Raw genomic sequence first — 19,585 nt, 5'->3', positions numbered from 1 at the left:
GGCTGCAGGCCCCGAGGGACCAAGGGAGAGCACTCACAACCAATGGGGGGTGAGGGGAGTCTTTTACCACCTCACTTTTCCCTTTTCAAGTAGGTTCAGAGACCAGTTCTGGGGGCTTCCAACGCTTCCTGATCCCATACCCCAAGTCCAGCACTGAGGCCTCAGCGTCTTATTTAAAAGCCTCCCAAACCCAGCGAGGAGCCTCAGTTTGGAGGTTTGCGGGGCCACTCCTGCCCAGGTCCTCACCTGAGGCCGTGGCGGCCGTCTCCTCAGCCAGGAGCCACTCCTTCTCCTGCTGCAGCCTCTGCAGCTCCCGCTCGTGGTGCCGCTGCAGCTCCTCCATCACCTGCTGGTGTGAGGACTCCATCTCCGCCAGGCTGCGCTCCCATGCCTCCTGCGGGTGGGAGGTCAGGGGGTCAGAGGCTGCCCACATTGCCTGGGATAGTGGCCCTTCTCCAGACTGAGGTGAGACGCCTCAGGAGCAGGACTATCCTGGTCAGGCTTCACCTGGACCCCAGTAACACCAGCTTGTACCCATCCCCCATCCCTCCTCCCCTCCCCCATCTACAAACCTTGCCCTGTCACTCTTGTGCTTCAAACCCTTCTGAGGCCCCCATCCTGGAGGGCCAAGTCCCTGCTCCCATGTCCAACCCTTATAGCCTCATCCCTGGCCTTTCCCCACCAAGAAACCCCATAGTTATAAACAATTTACAGCATGTTCACACCTGCCCTATAGCTCATGGTATTTGCATCACCTGGAACATTCTTCTGCATCTTTCTTTTCCTCAGTAATTCACTTCACCTGCAGCCCAGCTTAAATGTCCTCCTAGCTCTGTCTCTGGACAACCTCTCCCTTGCCGCCAAAGGCCTTGCTTCTGCCAGACCATAAGTTCCCTGAAGACAGGGAAGATCGGATCCAGCTCGGGGTCCCCGAGGTCCAGGAAGGCCTGATGTGTGGCAGGTGCTGGGTAATGGAGCTGAGATTGATGACTTATCACACAATGGGGACTTGTGCACCAGAGTGGCCAGTATTTAAGACTGAAAATACCCACTGCTGGGAGAGTCGCTGTGACAGGGTATGTGGAAGGCAGTTTGATAGCACTGATGCATTTTTAATGACCCTGTCCCCTGACCTAGGAGGTCCACTCATAGGAACAACCCCACAGGAAGTCACATGTGTACAAAGAGTCTTAGAGGAGGGTATTCCCTACAGTAAGATTGGCAACAGACAAGAACTGGAAGCAATCTAAATAAACAACCCTTAAATAAATTATGAGCTCGAGCCTTACAAAGGACCCAGGCAGCTGGTAAAAGACAGAGCTGCCCACATGGACAGCTGCGGCAAGAAGTGCGGAAAGTTAGGTGATGAAAGCTGGTTTCTGACAATATACGAGGTGATCCCACTCACGGAAACAAAATACATGGAGCCGGACGTCCGGGTACAGATACGCAGCAGCACAGAAAAGGTAGGGAGGACTAGCTCCGAAGATGTCCACATCCTATTGCCCAGAACCTGCGCGCGTCACCTTACATGGAGGCAGAGGGGGACGGAGCTTGCTAATCAGACGACCTTAAATAGGGAGACTCTCTTCTAGACTACGCACTGGCCACGCAGCCACGGAGTCCACAGATGAGGCGGCGGGGAGCAGAGAGGGAGAAGTGACTGCGGAGGGGGGTCAGGGTGACGGGAAGAGAGTACCTGACTCTTTCGTTCACTCTGAAGATGAAGGGGCCAGGAGCCACGGAAGGTGGGAAGCCACCAGATGCTGGAAAAGACGAGAAACCAGATCCTACCCAGAGCCAGCAAAAGGAAACGCAGTCCTGCGGGTGCCTGGCTTTTGAAGCCTGGCGAGACCCGCGCTAGACTTCTACCCTCCAAAACCGGGGAGACAAACGGGGCTACACAGATGTGCTCTGACGGTACTCTAGGGGAGCCCTGCGGGGTGCAGGGGAAGCAGGCAGGGGAAGGGGAGTTCATGTGTTTATGTCTAACTTTTTAATTTGTTTGAATTATTTATGAAAATAAATACGGGAGGCAACTGATCGATGTTTCTCTTTCACATCAATTTTCTCCTCTCTCTCTCTCTCTCTCATCAATAAAACACCAAACAACCATGTCCCCCAGTGAGGATTAAAAAAAAATTAAGATCATTAAAAAGGGAAGGGGAAGGGCCAGGGAACAACCAAGCACAGAGGGCTAGAGGAGAAACTATTCTCACCCAGCTGGTGTGGCTCAGTTAGTTGAGCGTCCGTGTCCGTCATCGTGTGTCGTGTCGTCCCCCCGCATATAGAGGGGTCACCGGTTAAATTCCCGATCCCCAGCAGGGGGCATGCAGGAGGCAGCAGCCCCTTCTCCCATACTCTCCCTCTAAAAATCATGTATTATGGAAGAAAAAAGAATTGTATTCTCCCCCATGGCACAGGGCACCTCACAGTGGCGGAAACGGCCACACCTCGGAGGCCACTTTGGGGGAAGGAAGGGCAAGGGCCAGGCCACCTGAGTTCAGGTGTTCTAGGTAGTGAGCAAGGGTTATCTGTCCCACAGGGACTCTGTGCCTGTCCTCTATGTGTCCTTTGAGTTAGGACAATAGAACACTGCTTTGGAGTCCTAATCCTGGCTGTACGGTGGGATGAACTTGAACAAGCCCCTTCCTGTCTCTAAGCCTCAGTCTCATCTGTAAAACAGGCCTCATAAAACCAACTCCTGAGTGTCCATAAGGTAAGCTAGCACCCACCTAGAGATCACCCACCTGCAGAGATCAGAGAAATAAGGGAAGTGGGAACCTATTCTTAAAGGGACAGACCAGGCAGAGCCAGTAGCTAATAGGGGGTCAGGAGGCTGATGCCAGGAGGTGGGAACCAGCCGTGAGGAGGGGCTCCTAGAAGGCCAGGTGCTGCTCTCTGACCCATCTTCCTGTGGGCCCAAGGTGTCAGCTGCCACCTCTGAAATGGATCAAAGTGGATAAGGAAATGCCGGTGGCCTCCACTATACTAGGATGCAAGGGTTCCCTTTGCTAGAGAGCCACTACAGCCCCAGTGAAGTCCCAGAGCCCCAGCTGCTGTCCAGTGGCGGCAAGCCCCACCTGCTAAGAGGGGCACACACTGGGCCTGAGATACCAGATTGGGGGATCCCTCCCCAGCCGTCACCTCTCCAGGGTCCAGGAATCTCCAGCCGCTTCCTCCAGCGCCTGAGGGGGCCAGATGGCTCAGCTCCTCTTCTCTGGTGCCCTCCGCATCTCGAGCCTCCTCCACTCCTGTCCGCTGTTTCCCTTTTACTCCCTTTGCAACCCCCCTCGATTCTGCCTGCTCCCTTACCCATCCGACCTCGCAAGACAAAACGCTGACGCCCGGGAGGCCTGGACTGTGGGCACCGGTCTGCCTCCAGTTCAAAGGCCTCACTACTTCTCTGGGCCTCAGTTCCCCCATCCATAAGCTGAGAAGTCAGAAAAGTACTTTTCAAACTTCATTTTAGTGAGAAACCTTTTTCCAAAGGAAATCGAATGCAGGCTCTAATGATAAAGCGGACAGAGACGGAGCGGCTCTGATTACGGGTGGATGCAGATGCACCCACGCAAAGCAGCAGTCCCTGGGAGACCAAGGCCCACAGAGCACAGCCTGAAGTCCTCTGGGGGTGGTCTCTGAGGGGACTCCAGCAGTCTGTCTTGGTGTTGGGCCCCGCCATGCTTGGAGATGCCCCACCCACCTCTTCCTCTGACCTCAAGGGAGTCTTTGACAACACTGGTCCCTACCTTCTCCCCCTGCCCCATATCAGGTAACCTCCAACCTAACCTTATGTCAGGCCTCAATTCCCCTAGGCCCTGGTCTTCCTTCAGCTGAGCTACTCAGCCCCAGATGGGCCCCAAGGCCTTGACAGCAGCCCCAGCCTTACAGCCCCTTGGGGGCTCCCTTCGGCCTTCCTTGGGCCCAGTCACCCAGTCCTACACTCTCCTCCCTCCACATACCCTCCCACGTCCCGCTCTCCCTCAGTCATCATCGTTGCTCCTGACACTGACCTCAGCCCCTCCCAAGCCCCCTCGAACTCCACCACCACCTTCCCAATGTCACTGCCAGACCTCCAAACCTCCTCAGGTGTGTGGGCCAGGATCCCAACTCCTTGGGTTGGCAGCAGAGGTCTCCAGGATAGGTACCCCCCAGCCTTCCACCACAGCCCATGCCCCTGCCGCACCCCAGTACTCAGTTCCGCAGGAGACCTCCCCCAGGAAGGCTTCCCAAGAGCTCCGTATAGCAACCTCCCGCCTTGGAACTTCTACAAGGCCCCTCTGCTCAGAGCCTACGATCCCAGCATTCTTTTCTGCTTCTGGCAATGGTGTGCTGACTAGAGGCAGTCAATTATCAAATTTTTAGGAATCTTGTGACGCAGTTGTTAAGCATGGCCATTATTAAAAATTATATAAACATGCAATTAATTACATTAAAAACAAAGCTGATGCTCCAAATCCATCGCTTCTTAATTATTTCACTGCATTTTATTATCTTTGCTTTCAAGGTTATTTGTCTTCAGTATCTGTACGGTGGGAATGCTCTATAATGGTGTGCACATATCTTCCCAACTCTGCATTCAGGTCCTTCAGCCACAGTGGGAGTCTTTACACCATGGTCATTGGTAAACATTACAAATCGGGACTCGATTTATTGTTTTGTTGATAATCTAGACTTAAGCAAGTGATGAGAAAATGCTAATAATGCAGATTAAACTTAAAAGTGTGCTGTACCTAAGACCATCACATTATAAGTAGAACAAAAACCTGAGGAAATACTCTTAAGAAAATATTCTCAGTAGAGAACTATTATCCAATTCAACCAAAAAATTGTTCATGACATTGACCAAGTAAAGTTTCGACATGTTTCTTATCTTACTCATTAAGATAAATAAAAATGTCAACCAATATTCACGTTAGGATGATGCTCATTTTGTCAGTGAGCTGTGGATACAAGCAATTGGAAAAACCAACGAAAGCATTCTGAGAAAAATCAATGTGCTATATGGCAATTACAATAAAAAGTATTATGTATTTTTTATTTGTAAGTTGTGTACTAAACATACTTTGTATCAGTAAAATATATAATATAGCATATATGTGTATGTTGTACCCATGCATGTATTTTTTCTGGAGAGCTAGTTGTCCCCATGGTGATAATCAAAAGTGTCTCCAGACAGGGCCAAATGTCCCCAAGGGAACAAAATCAGTCTCAGTTGAGAACTGCTGTTCTAGGCAGACTGTGTGTCCCCCTGAAGATCACTGGAGGCCCCCAAGTCCTGAAGGCCATCTTGTGAGGGTCTCGGCCTCGCAGGCATGGGAAGGATTTCCCTGTTTAGGGAGAACCTCCCAGGGGCCTACCTGCTGGGGCTCCCACTCTCCATTGGCTCCCCACTTCCCCAGGGTTGTGTGGGGAAAGTGGTTCAAGTGCAGAGTGTCCCATGAGGGCAGTCAGCAGGATCCAAGCTTAAATCCCACCTCTGACAGCTGCAGGCCTGTTGGCCTTGGGCAAGTCACATAACCTCTTATAGCTCAGTGGCCTTGTCTATAAAACAGGCACAATGCTCATGTCCACCCGCTGAAGGGATTAAATGAGACAATGCATGTCAAATGCCCCCATGGTTCTAGTACACAGGAAGGGCCTCCAAAACATTAGCTCTTTTCTGAAAACATGGCAACCAGAAACTTGCCCTCATCCCCCAAAAAACAGCTCTTCAGCCTCACCTGTGAGATGTAGCCTGGGGGGATGTGACCATCCTCCTGGGACCTGGGTGCACCCTGAGGAGCCTCCCCTTGAAGACGCCATGCCTCCAACTGGGCACGAAGAGACAGGACCTGTGAAGGGAAGAGATGAGGTCAGTGGGGGCCTAAAAACAGAGAGGGCTGGCGAGAGGCAGTAAGGAGCTTTGGATTTGATGAGAAGTGGCCCTGGTGGGGATGTGCAGGCAAGGGGGACATTTCATCTGTTTCCTGGATGGCAGGGCCAATGGCCCAGAGAAAACTAGACAGGGTTGGGAACAGAACGCTGTGGTCACAGATATTTACATTATGTAGGTGGCAGGGGAAACATCTTTGAGCCTCAGCTTCCCATTAGTAAAACTGTGATGAGGTCTACCCAGTTGGGACCATGATACTGCTGTGAACATATATGAGCCTCTGTAGGTAGAGAGGGCCCAGGACAAGATGCTCAATAAACGGCCTCTCTTTTCTTTTCCCTCTTCCCTTCTCTGTGGTTGCTGAGGACAGAACTAAGAAAAAATACTAAAAAAACGGTATGGCTCGGTTGAACATTGCCCTGTGCACCGAGGGGTCGTCAGTTCAATTCCCAGACAGGGCACATGCTGGGTTGCAGGCTCAAGCCCAGTGAGGGGCATGTAGGAAGCAGCCGATCAATGTTCTGCTCTCACATAGATGTTTCTCTCTCTCTCTCTCTCTCTCCCTCTCCTCTCCTCTGTCTCTAAAAATCAATCTACAAATATATATGTGTACTTTTAAAAAAAGTTTTTATTGATTTCAGAGAGAAGGAGGAGAGAGCCGAGAAAGGGAGAGAGGGAGAGGGGGCGAGGGGGAGGGGGGAGAGGGGGATAGGGGGAGGGGGGAGGGGGGGAGAGAGAGAAACATCAATGATGAGAGTCATTGATCAGCTGCCTCTTGCACGCGCCCAACCAGGGATCAAGCCCGCAACCTGGGCACGTGCCCTGACTGGGGATCAAACAGTGATCATCTAGTACATAGGTTGACACCCAAACACTGAACCATGCCAGCTGAGCTCAATAAAAATATTTCTGAAAAAAACAATAAAAACCCCAGGCCTAAAAAAGATTTCAATTCACAAGGAGTCTGAGGTGTCAGTGGATCGGAAGTGAACTCCCCACACTATAGGTATGCATAAGTGCTGTAGTGTGACTGTGGGGGTAGGAGGGATACTGGTGGGGTGAGGCGCTCCCAGAGGCCAGCCATGATGTCTACCTCCTTCTCCAGTGCCTCGTGGCTGTCACTTGGGGGACCCCGGCGCTCCCCGCGGCTCTGGTTGAGCAGTGCGGTGAGAGGCACCCGCCTGTTCTCCCGCAGGGGCAGCTTCTCCAGTTCCTGCCACTTCTTCTCGATCTCCTCGCTGAGCCGACTCTGCTGGTCCTCAGTCAGGGGGGCGCCCAGGCCCCGGCGTGGCCCCTCACCAGCTGGTGTCTCTGTGGCCCTGCTGTCCACAGACTCGAACCACTTGCGTCTCTCTTCAGAGCGTTGGGCCAGGTCTCGCTCCAGCTCCTCCTGCTTGGCTGGGCGGTCAAGAGTGCGAACTGGGGTGCGGGCCCGCTGCGGGGAGCCCTGAGTCAGCGGGGACAGCTCCACGTAGTCCAGGGACGGCCGCTGTCCATCAGCCTTCCGAGAGCCGCCTCGACTGATGACCTCAGAGCCCACACGCTGCTCCCCCACCTTCAGGGAGCCCTTCTGGGTGCTGTAGCTGTGCAGTGTGTTCTCTTTATTGCAGTCCGAGAGCCTAGGGTGCCAGCAGAGCCAATCAGGCAGGATCTTGCCCACTCAGTCCCCAAACAAGCACTTCTGGAGTGAAACCATGTGCCAGGGCCTGGGGATGAACCCCAGCAGAGGAAGCAGCCCAACCCAGAGGTTAGAACTAGACCTTCATCATTAACACGCACTGGGCGCCATCCCAACTCCACCACTTACCAGCAGAGGGACCAGGATATCTGGCTTCCCTCTGAGCCTCAGTCACTCATCTGTAATATGGGACAACAATGCCTCTCACAGGATGAATATGAGGACTAGGTGGGCGAATATGTGTAAAGCAACCAGGAAGCCCATTACGAATGGTGATCAAAGTGTTATTATTAAAAGTATGGTTTGAGACAAGATCCTGGGTTCAAGAGGCTCACAGTGGAATAGGGGAGATGCCCATGGTCATTGCTGAGCAGGTGAACAGTGATCTCTTGGTGCACAGGGCACAAGTTGTGGAGACTTAACAACTGTGGCAGTGTTCCTCTTCTATAACAACAGCAGGATATATGGTCACCCAGCCTAAAACTACACTTCCCAGCATCCCTTGCAGCTATGTGTGGCCATGGCCATGTGCCTACATTCTGCCCAGTAGAAGTGAGAGGTGGCATCCTTTAAAGGAATGGGTGTGCCCTGGCCCTGATCCTGTCTGGGACTCCAGGAGAATGTAAACAGCTTCCTGAACCAGAGGCAAAGATATAAGTCAAGGGCCACAGAACTGGTCTGGACCATACACCTCTGGACTGTTCTGGAGAAATAAACCTCTCCTACTTAAAGCCACTGCGTTTAGGGCTTCTTTGTTACAGCAGCTGATCCTATATACCAAGAAATAGTCCAGCTACACTGTGCTTCAGTTCACAAAGGGCTTCTATGAACATTCTCATGACACTCAATCTGACAGATGAAGAATCTGAAACTCAGACAAGAAGGGGACTGGCCTGAGGTTGATGAACAGCCAGACTGTAGCCAAATGGGGGAACTCACGCTTGATACCCCTCAATATCATCTTTCCATACCTAGTGCCCAGCAGCCACAAATCTCAGGACCCATGGGTGTCTGGGGTTTATACTGTGTGGGAGCTCTACCACCAGGTAACTAAGCCCTCCTACCGCTCTACCCACAGCCAGAGGGAGTGAGCTCTCCACCCAGACTGCCTAGCCATCCTCTCTCCGTAACACAGGATGAGACAGCTCCCACAGCACAATCAGCCACCTAGCAGGTAGCCACCTCTGACTCACTGGCATCTTCTCCAAAGAGCTGAGGCCTCTCCCCACCCTTTCAGGATGTGGGGGACATAGAGGGAGGGCAGTCAAACCCCAAATCCTCAATATATTTCTGGAAAACTGCCAAGAATGCTCACTGCCCTCTCCTCATTTTGTTAATAGAGGAACTGAGGCCCAGAAGCACAGCCAGAGGACCCCCGTGCAAGTGCCAGTACAGCACTCAGGGATGCAGGGTGCCTCCCCAAGGCCCTGATCCAACCCAGCACATACTTGGTGACATCTGGGGCTGAAGTGGGACGCACGGTCTTCCTCAGAGCCTCGATCCAGTTCCTCCGGATGCCCGAGGTCATGGCCGACAAGGTATAGATAGCATCCTTGGTCTGCAAGTCCACCCCACAGGCAGATTGTCATGTGGCCAGGGCCATTGCTCCCTCCCCACTATGGACCCCAGGGAGGTGGCCCTTTCCTCCCAAGAAGGTATCTAAGGTCTTGAGCCTGGAGTTGAACAGAGGGCGAAATACCTCCCCTCCACTAGCCTAGCCCTGGAAGAGCCCCACTGGCTCCAAAGTCTCCCCAACATTTGAATGACCCCTGCCAATGATATTGGGGTCTCCCCAGATATGCTGTGTTGGTAGCGGAGCTTCTGACTCTGAGGACAGGGTCTCTGAGAAAATGAGTGAGCTAGTCTCTAATGGAGAGCCATGCTCCACACCAACCCCTCCTCTGAGGGGCCCTCCAGTCATGCCACCCCCCAGCTGCACGCAGCCTCACGTGAATCTGGAAGCCATAGTTGCGCTGTACTGCATACTCAGTGACGTCAGTGCAGGAACGCAGGTCAATCTCGCCATCCAGCTCATCTGCCTGCAGCAGGAAGGCCGCAATGTTCCACATACCCCAGTGAGCCCCCCAACCCATCTCAGGGGTCCCCCAGCACCTGATGGGGGGAGGGGGGCCTCCCGCCTCGTCGTCTCACCTCCTCAGCGGTGGAGTCCCTGTAGTACTTGAGGCTTGAATCAGTCAGTACAAACCAATGCTTCTTCCACTGTGAAGGAGAGGTGGTGGTGAGGGAGGGGGGTATAGAATGAAAGAATGGGTGTACCACTCTGGGGGCACCCTAGGTGCTGCCAGGAAAACCATTCTGCTCACAGTAGGGGCCTGCCACCCTCATCCACCCTGCTGAGGGGTGTGGCCAGAAAAGTCAGAAAAGTGACATTTTAAACCTGGTCCCCCATTTCCTCTCAGAGCTGCAGGGGCAGCATCTGTGAAATGGGTTGGCTTCTCATCAGTAACCACACCCTTCCTTTCCTTCTGGGAGTCCTTCTCTGCTTTGTGAACACTTCATACCCGTCCTGATCTTTTCCACCAAGATCTCTTAGGCCCCTACAAGCAAACCCTCCCATTGCAGACAGGGAGGAGTTGTGACCTGCGTAAGGTCATCTGCCTAGCAAGCCAGGGACCAGAACTTCCCAAGTCTTTTTGCATATGCCCCTCTGGATCTCCTCAGTTGCCAAGGACAGGACTCCCAGAGAGCAGGACTGGAAGGTGGCCCAGGGGGAGGCGTCTGAGCATTGGTCGTATTCTGTTTCTTGATCTGGGTGCTGGTTACATGTATGTTCATCGTGTGAGATGCATTATCTGAACATTTATGATTTGGGTACCTTCCTGTAGTGCCTTTCTCTCTGCTCAGCTGGGGTTAGATTGGCAGAACACATAGGAAAGAAAAGAGGTAGGGGCACCAGAACAGCCTGATATGCAATGTGCCAAGCTCAGCCCTCCTCTGGCTTCTGGCCATTCACGGGAATGCTAGTGGAGGTCTACCCACTGCCAGGGTCAATGCATGTCACCCAGTCCCCGGCATCTCCTGGGGCTCCCACACATCAGCAAGCCCTATTCACACTGCTTGTTAGTTCAAGTATTTAGGTTTTTTTCCCTTAAGAAGATGGAATGTTTTCAAGAACGTGCTAGGATGACATTCTCTACTTCTTTGCACACTGCCTCCCCTTAGTATTCAAGACACCTAGGTTAAAACCATTTTATCCCTTGCTAGCTGTGTGTCTTTAGTTAAGCATCTTGACCTCTCTGAGCTTCTGTCTTCTGACTTATAAAGTAGGGCTAATAAGAAGTCCCTGAGCCTTCTTGTAAGGTTAGAAGTTCTTAGCCCTCCCTTGTATGTCTCTCAGGGCACCTGGCATAGGGTTGGGCGCTACACTGTTGGAGATCCTCTAAAATGCTGGTCCCTCAGAACCACCCTGCTCTTACTGAGTAGACAGGAGCTAGGTAGAGTTCTGTGGGCCTCAGGTGCCCCAAGTTCCAGGCCTGGGTCTGCCCAAGGTACTGCGAGGCCTGGAAGAGATCGAAGCCCCTGTGGGCCTGTCTCCTGTCTGCACACCAAGGGGCTGGGCTGGCTGAGCTCCCAGGGCCCTTCCAGCTTGGACATTCCAACACCTCGTGAAAGAGAATGAGTAACGGCCAGCTCTGGGTGGGGCCCACAGTCTCTGCCCTCCAGAGACCCTGGGTGGGGAGGCCAGGACGGGTCACTGGCAATGTGCCAGGCGTTGTGTGAGGCTGGAGTGCAGCCACCAGAGGACCGGGGAGCAGACAGCGGGTACGGAAGGCTGTGGGCTGGAGGGAATAAAGCATGTGGGTAGGAAACACAATGCAATTCCCTTTGGCTCCAAGCCCTCCCGGCATGCGGGCTGCACAAAGACCAAAGCCATGAGCGTATGCAGGACAGGGGTGGGGAGACGTCCCTCCCAAGGTGCGTGGGCATTAAGCCAGCTCCAGCTCCAGCCTGATAGCCAAAAGGGCAGAGCGGGTAAGAGGGCACTATCGCTTCTGGTTCTAAGGATAGAAACATTACTGAGGTCCTAGCAGACACCAGGGGCTACATGTGACCCTTTACATGCTTGACAGCCATGCCTGTTATCCACCCCGGAAGGAATCATCGTTATCCATTATGCCCATTTCACAGATGTGGCCACTGAGGCCAGGAAAAGTTGTAATTCGACCAATGGGGCCCCAAGTTGGTGAGACTTCAAGAAATGTGCTCTGAGTCTCACCCCTGGGGAGAGGGGGAGATGTTGCACAACTGAGTTGTTGGAAATCTGTACAAGTCTCAGGCCAAATGATCTCTGTGAGCCCTTCCACCCCAACCCTTGGGTACCCAGCAGGGTCATCAAGAGGTAGAGGAACAAGGGGTTCTTGGTGAGATGAGGGGATGGGGTACAGAGCCTGAGGGGCCAGGAGGCCCCCCTCCCAGATGACTTACACACTGCAGACTGCTTCAGGAGGCCTCTGCCCTCCCACCCCCATAGTCAAAGGCTGGACAAGAAACACCCTACCATCAGAGTTCTCACTTCTGATCCCCACCCTGGACCCCCCCTCCACCTGTAGGCCGGGGTCTCTAGAAGGCTGGACAGGCAAGGGAAGCAGGTCAGCCTCCTGGGCTGCTCCCAAGGACCCTACAGGGCCCCAGCCACCCCCATCCTCTCCGCTTCAGCCCTCCTACCTCTCCAGGCTCGTCCAAGATCGACATCCATCCCTTCTTGAAGTTGAGCAGATCGGGCTATGGGGAGATGAGGCAGATGAGTCAGGCCCAGTGGAGAACACAATGGGGCTGGGGAAGAGGGGTTGCTATACCCATCCTGGCCCTGAGTCCCGTCCAAGTATGGGCCTGGGAAGCCAGGAGAGAGGGCTGAGGGCCGAGCACCCCAAATCCAGGCAGGCTCCCCAGCCACTGATGCAGCCTTGGTCCCTTTCCCCAACATCCGGCAATCTCTGACTGCCAAGACGGAGGACCAGGTGACTGGGGCATCCACCAAAGATGTTCAAGCTCCCCTCTCACCAGCCTACTTCCTCACCCAAGAGTGGGAGAGAGGGGCCAAGAGAATGCTGCCTGTAGAGAGATCCCCAGAGAGCTCAGACTACAAGCCAAACCAGTAGGGCGAATGAACCATCCAGTTCCTCTCACTGACAAGGCCCAGGTGGCCCACCAGGAAAATGCCTTACTGCTGCCACTCACCCCCAACCCACCGACCCTCCTGTGGTCCAATCAGCCCTACCCTTCCCTCGTCTCCTGGAGATCCTGAAAGATGGAACCAAGCACAGGCTGGGGCTAGGGATTCTCTGGTCCCCTCTAGATCTTTGGATGGGCCAGTCCCGGCAAGCCCTACCTGACGGGTGCTACCCAGGGGGACACGGCCCCGGGGCCTGGGGGCTCCCAGCTGCAGCATGATCCACAGGGGCCTGCGAGCTATATAACCCCACCTAGGCCTAGATAAAAACGCTGCTCATTCTGGCATTTTCTCTGGCCAGTTCCATCTGGTAGGTGCCAAATACCAGACCCTCCCTGGCTGCTGGGGAGACCTCTCGTGTATAAGTCCCAGTCCCTCTGTAGAGTCTCAGCTCCTGCCCACTGGGAAGACAGCAGGGCGGGCCAGGCTGGCGGGCAGGGAAGAGGCGTCCACCTGTTCCCATGGCTCTGAGCCCACCTATCAGCGCCCGCATCGCAGCCGCACCAAGCCAAGGTGTCCGGTTGCGTGAAGGGAGCGGGTGGCATGGCTCAGTGGGGTAGGTGGCGAAGACAGCAGCTGGAAACCTGGAAACCAGAGCTACCTGACCTGGCCACCTCCCCTGACCTGCCTTCCTCCTAGGGAGTCCCACTCTCCTCTTCCTCAGCTGGAAGAAGTGGTCTGAGAGGTTGGGCGAGCAGCCTAGACATTCAGAGCCATCCACAGCCATGGCCGTGGGATGGGGCTGGGAGCTCAGTAGGTTGGCAGCCCCACCCCTGCGTCGCAACTCCTCCCTGCATACCTCTCTGAGGGAAGGGACACAGGCTCTGCTCAGACCTGAGAAACTCTGGGTGGTGTTCACCCTATCTGCTCTCCATTTCTCCCACCCTGTTCCCCAAATGTGCAGGAGTCCCAAACTAGAACTGAATGAAGACCAGTAGCCCGGCTCAAGGCCACCGAGTCACTTGGGTTCACATACATTCAGTCTGGGACCTCACATGGCCCCAGGACTAGACATGCTGTGGCCCAGGGATACTGCTGAACAAATAAATATCCACCCTCTTCTACCTCACCTAAACTTCTGTGCTCTGGAGACATTCCCCACCCCCACCCCCAGGCCCTGAGGAGCTAGGCTTTCTGGAATGGCCTATAGGAGATCAGTCATTGACTTCTAGAAGCTGAGGAAGGGCTCCCCAGATGGAATGAGAGGCTGGGATCCCAAGGGCTGCCTGGGAAGTGGGGTCACAGAGACCTTGCTAAGTCACATCTCCTCCCTGAGCCTAGCTGTCTAATGTGATAAATGATGCGGGGGGGGGGGGGGGGGGTCCTGTCCTCCCTCAAGTTTTATGATGAATGAATGTGCCACCCATGGAAAAGCTCAGTGACCCTCTAGAAGCCAGTACTAACACGTCGCACACTACATCAGGCATGGGATGGCACAGTAACCTTGGGGAGAGGAGGACACCAAAGTGAGTTTTTAAACTACTGGCAGGAGAGGTCGGGTAGGTCAGCTAGGAACATGCCCCGCCCCCAGGGTCAAAAGGTCTGATAACCTAAATCTGTCATACTGCACCTTCAGCCCCAGCCACCTTCCCTCCACCTGTAGGAAACTCCCTCTCTCATCCCATAAGGACAACCAACAGGTTCTCGCAGGCCACCCTCCTCCCTCTGCTACAGGTCTGCACTACTCCCGCCCCCCGGACCTTCCACACGGCCTCCTCTAAGCACACCCACTCAAAAAGGCCTAGTGTTACAAGTCTGCATAAAACCTCCAGGGATAGCTCCAAGTGGCTTCCAAACAAATCCAGTACACCTGAAACTGATCTAATAATGTATGTCAACTGTAATTGAAAAATAAAAATGATTTTAAAATGGAAACAAACAAACAATAAAAACAAAATCCACCTGCTTAGGATGGCACAAGAGCCTCAGCCCCACCCTTCCAGCCTAGCCTACACCCTGCTTTGGGGACCTCATGTTTGTCTCCACACATCCTCATTGATCCCCAACACATCAGGACTTCAGGTCCTCCACACACGCCTGTGTCCTCTGCTTGAACACCAGGCAAACCCCTACTCATGCTTTAAGACCCAGTTTAACCGCCTCCTCTGAGGCCCGAGCCCCAGTACACACCACACTGCCCCCAGCGGCCCTCCCATGGCCCCTCGGAGAGGCCTTTGTTGCACCCATGATTATCTTGAAGACATTTGCTTGTCCCTCACGGGCTCGACTAGAAGCAACTCACAGGCAGGGACATGCACCATTCACCCCCCAGGACTCAGGGAATGTTTGTGAAATCTTTCTTTTTCCTTTTTTAAGTAGCACGCACTGTCCTAGACCAGGAAGTCAGCTGAGAAGGAAAGACGTGGCCCCTGTCCTGGTGGAAGTCAGGAGGCAGACAATAAACAAGTGAACAGGTATATAATTTGATGCCAGGCAGTGGCTGGGGAATGAGGCTCCGGGGCAAGGCTGCACTCGGCTCAGGCAAAAGGAGGTGGAGCAAATCCTGACTCCAGCCGGGGCTTCTGAGCCTCCAAGCATGTACCCATTCACAACACCTTTGCCACTCCATCGGTCGGTCGATCTCTGAAGTCAGGGAGGCAGGACCAGCAGAGAGGGAAAAGGTGTGAGGAAGGTACAGGAAGGACACCAGCCTGGAGCAGGCTCAGGTCGCCAGGCAGCTGGGATGAAACCAGTATACACTCGGTGGTGATCCTCAGCCTCCTCCCTGCTTGAAACCCTTTCACGGTTCCCTAGAAACTGACCAAAAGCCGAAGATACTTTTCCTGGCCTTTGAATTCCTTTTCTCCCAGACCCCTTTTCTATGTTTTTGCTGTTCCCCAAATGTGACCAAAGCCTTTGTCCAGGACGTCCCATCCACCCCAGTCCATCTCCACTTGACAAAGTCTTACAATCACAGGAAGGCTTCTCCCACCAGCAGGGCCGTGCCGCCCCTCCTCCCAGCACCCCACGTGCTGCTTCCAGGAGCCTTGCCCTCGCTGAGCATGTGCTCCTCCAGGAGAGGCAACTGTGTACATTTCTTATCTTGCCCCAGAGAGAAAACTGGGAGAGTCCTTGGATACCAATTCTGCCTCAATCAGGGCCTAGCTGTGTCACCTCTACACCTCAGTGTCCTCATCTGTTAGATGGGGAGTTGCCATCAACCTTAGAAAATCAACTCTGGTAATGTGAAAGCACCCAGTTCAGGGCATGGCAGGCAACCAGTGAGCAAAGTGACCATCCTGCCCCTGGCCTGGGGGGAACCGGGGCAAGACACCAGCTCAGCTCCTCCCCCACATCCCTCTTTGCTCTCTGACTGGGCAGGGGAGGCTGCTGACGACAGGAAGGGCCAGCAGGGAGGTGGCAGGATGTGCGGAGGCTGAGGAAGTCCAGGCAATGGCCAGGTCATCACACTCACAGGGGCAGGGGCCCTCTCCCCAACCACCACAGCACTCCCCAGCAGCCCAACCCATTTCACTCGCCTGTGGAAATGGGACAGGAACACGCACACACCCTGCTTAACACCCCCCTCTCCTCACCAGCTGTCAGAGCCTCCCTAAGACACTAGTCAGAAACCAAAAGCAGCCCTGCCCTTCCCTTCCAGTACACCACTGGGCCAGACTGACCTGAAAAGGAGCTACTCCTTCCCTCACACGCAGGGTAACCTCGGGCAACTCACCAGCGGCTCTTCCCTAAGCCTCAGTTTATCAGAAGGTGAAATGGGGATAATGGTGAACTCAGCTGTGAGGCCGGACATGATCATCACGGCACAGGTATTGATGGAACTAGGGTAGGGCTCATCCGCAAGACAAAGACATGTCGTGTCCTCCACCTCCAGTCGCGGCACTGCCCCACCCCCGGCCCCAGCGCTGCTTCGGAAATCCCAGGATGGGCTTCCAGGCAGGGTGGGACGCGGCGACCCCTTCTCACCCACCCAACCTCCCGCCAGCCCCACACGGGTGGACAGTCTTCCCAGGCCCAGATCAACGAGACCCACCCGAGCCAGCGGGCTCCTCTTTCCAGCCCCGGGCGAGACCCCAGACCCAGGCCAAGCCCATCTCCGCTCCTCCCACGGTCGCAGCCTGGGGAGCCCCTACAGACCTCGTAGCTTGGGGGAATCCGGTCAGGTCTTCCCTAAGGGAGCTGGGCGGGAAGTGGGAAAGGACCGCACCGAAGCGCTCGGTGACTGGTCCCGCAAAAGCGAGGAGGGGAGTGCCCGCGACGGGACGTTCCCATACCCTCGGGTCCGCCCGGGTTCCTGGCCTGGGGAGTGAGGAGGAGGCTGGGGAAAGGTGAGGCAGGCCGGCCGGCCCAGCCGCTGGGGTCGCCCTGTCTCCCGACGGAGCCCTCTACCAGCCTCGGGGAAGCAGGAGGCGGCTGCCCAGGAGGGGAGCGGCTGGGCTCCCGCGGTCGCTCTCGCCCTGGCCTGGGGCGCGGAGGGGCCGGCGCGGAGGGCACTCACCGTCATGGCGGCGCCCAGCGGCGGGAGCAGGAGGCAGGAAAGTGTAAAGGGCTCTCGGGCCGGGCTCAGCGGCGCGGGAATCCCGCTGCCGCCGCCCCTCTCGGCCGCCCACCGCCGCTCCTCCGGTCCTTCCCTTCCCCGGCGCAGCTCCGGCCCCTTCCATCCGCCCATAAAACTTTTTTTTTTTTTTTTTCAAACTTCCTGGGAGGACCCGAGCAGGCCAATGGGCGGCGGGGAAGCTGGGACAAACAGCGGCGGGGGTTGTGGACTGACCAATGGGAGCGCGGGATGGACTCGGGGGCGGGGCCTTCCGCGACGGGACGGCCGCGCGAGGCGGGCTGGCCGGGCGGGTGGGGGCGGGGAGAGGGGTCGGGGAGCAGGGAGGGCGGCCGCGCTCCGGCCGCGGTTGAGCGGCGCGGAAGGAGCGGGCCAGCAGGCAGGTGACTACGTCCGGCGACTGCGCGGGAGTGCGGGGTGTGGCACCCACGTCGCGTTGGCTGCGGCTCCCTGCCCCAGCCGCGAGCCGCCGGACCCCGAAGTTTGACGGGGACGTGGGCAGAGCTCCCAATACTAACGATTCAGCGGACCCCACTCCCGGAGCCCCGCTTGCTACCACTGTAATCGACTCTCGTCCTCACTACAGGCGTGCAGGAAGGTGCCCTTGTACCCATTTAACTAATGGGAAAACAGACTCAGGTGAGCGGACTTGCTCGGGGTCACAGTCAGAAGAGACGGCACTCCTAGCATGCAGTCTTCGCACAAAGTGGACCTTTTCTAAATGCCCCCTCCTGCAAGCGGGTCTTTCTGGGCTTAAGAACCTGGTTTGGGGGTTCTTGGGTGTGGGCGCGCACCCGTTTCTCACGTTCCCAGAGCACTTGGCAGTTTTTAAGACGCCTTTTGCCGGCAGGCGCTCATCTGAGCCCTGAAGTAGGGGAGGGACCTTTGGTGGAATTTGTTGCTAAATGAGTGTAGTAGCTTGTGTGGCATTATGATGCAAACACTGTGTTACCTTAAGCAAGGTACTTAACCTCTCTGTGCCTCAACTTCATCCTCTGTTAAATGGGATAATGCTGTTGTCTCATGGAGCTGCTATAAGGATTAAGTGTTAAGTACCCAGAACACCCCCTTTATCCCTAGTTAGCTATCCTTTGGTAGGAGGACCCGGAGCTTGGAATAATTGCCATTTCAATTATTCTGCCATCTCAGTTCGGGGGTCAAAAATTATTACTATTATAATTACTGTCCCCATTTCACAGATAAAGAAATGGAGGCCAGGGAGCTGAAGTTCTTTCCCAGTATTTCCCACTGGGAGTCTCTCCTCCACCCTGAGAAATGAGGCCATGGATAAGCCCACCTTCCTCTAGACACTGACCTCCTGGCACCCCCATGCTGTTTTCCTACCCTACCCCTGTTCCTCACTCAGGCACTTTGTCTTTGGGAGAGTGAGTAAACAAACAGAAGACCTCACCTACCACTAGTGCCTTGCCCAGTGGCCTGGGCACCTGACAGCCCCTTACTGGTTTCCTGGCCTCTGGAACTCCATTTTTAGTACCCTCAACCCAGTGATCAGACCACTCCCCTGCTCAAAGGTCTTCAACTCTTCCCCCACACTAATGCATCCGTCATAATCTGGTCCCTGCCTGCTGCCCTCCATCGTCATGCACATTTTACATGCTAGGGTGTACAATGCTGGACTACTGAGAATTCCCAGAATGAGCCAGGTCCTTTGTACCTTGGATGGGACTGCACATGTTGTTCCCTGCCCTGTCTGGAACACTTCCTTTCCTGTCCTCTGTGCCCCCCCAATACACATGCACCCCCCCACACATACACTCTCTCTCTCCCTCCCATCCCTCCAAATGTTTGTTTGCCTGGAAAATTCCTTCTCACTCCTCAAGTCTCAGTCCAAAGGAAACCGAAGTGCCCCCAGCACAAAGTTACAATCTCCTTTGATGCTCCCTGCATCATCTTCCCCCCAGTGCTCCCTGCATCGGTACATGTCCCCACTAATGTGATCACCACACTGTGTTCTAAGCACGCACATGTCAGTGTTCTCACCAAACTGTGAGCTCCTTGTGGGCAGGGGTGGAGTGCTCTTTTGTCTCTATCTCAGAGCCCCAGCCTACAGTAGTCCTTAGTAAACACTGGTCAAATGAATGAATGCACAAATGAAGGAATACCTCACCACAACTTGCCTTGGCAGGAGAGAGATGGCACAGGCTCAGGGACCCAGGAGTGAGTTATTAAGGCCACCAAACTTTTGGGTTGTTCAGTCTTAAACTGCTACTCAATGGAGGACAGCAATGTGAGGCTCAGAGAAGGGAGACAATGGCCCAAAGCCACACAAGTTAGTGCAGAGACAGAACTCAAGCCCAGGCTTCC

The 19,585-nt window shown here is 54.8% G+C and overlaps 1 protein-coding gene across 2 annotated transcripts in view; it reads right to left on the bottom strand.

Moving 5' to 3' along the window:
- TRIOBP (TRIO and F-actin binding protein) overlaps nt 1-19,585 on the bottom strand; it is a gene marked incomplete at its 5' end in the record, with an annotated part of 55,506 nt that overhangs the window by 6,225 nt on the left and 29,696 nt on the right. Inside the window, 8 exons of one of the 2 annotated variants that reach the window (XM_081127368.1) lie at nt 247-394; nt 5,724-5,834; nt 6,969-7,494; nt 9,002-9,111; nt 9,503-9,592; nt 9,705-9,773; nt 12,240-12,296; nt 17,204-17,374. In XM_081127368.1, the coding sequence (XP_080983494.1) occupies nt 247-394; nt 5,724-5,834; nt 6,969-7,494; nt 9,002-9,111; nt 9,503-9,592; nt 9,705-9,773; nt 12,240-12,296; nt 17,204-17,374 (1,282 nt within the window). Of the gene's footprint in view, nt 1-246; nt 395-5,723; nt 5,835-6,968; nt 7,495-9,001; nt 9,112-9,502; nt 9,593-9,704; nt 9,774-12,239; nt 12,297-17,203; nt 17,375-19,585 lie in introns of those variants that run through there. The other variant, XM_081127367.1, reaches the window with a different exon arrangement.

The sequence above is a fragment of the Miniopterus schreibersii genome (assembly GCF_964146895.1).
Source record: "Miniopterus schreibersii genome assembly, chromosome: 2".
NCBI classification, from domain to species: Eukaryota; Metazoa; Chordata; class Mammalia; order Chiroptera; family Miniopteridae; genus Miniopterus; species Miniopterus schreibersii.
The sequence above is the reverse complement of the archived record's forward strand: the minus strand, read 5'-3'. Positions and strand labels throughout refer to the sequence as shown.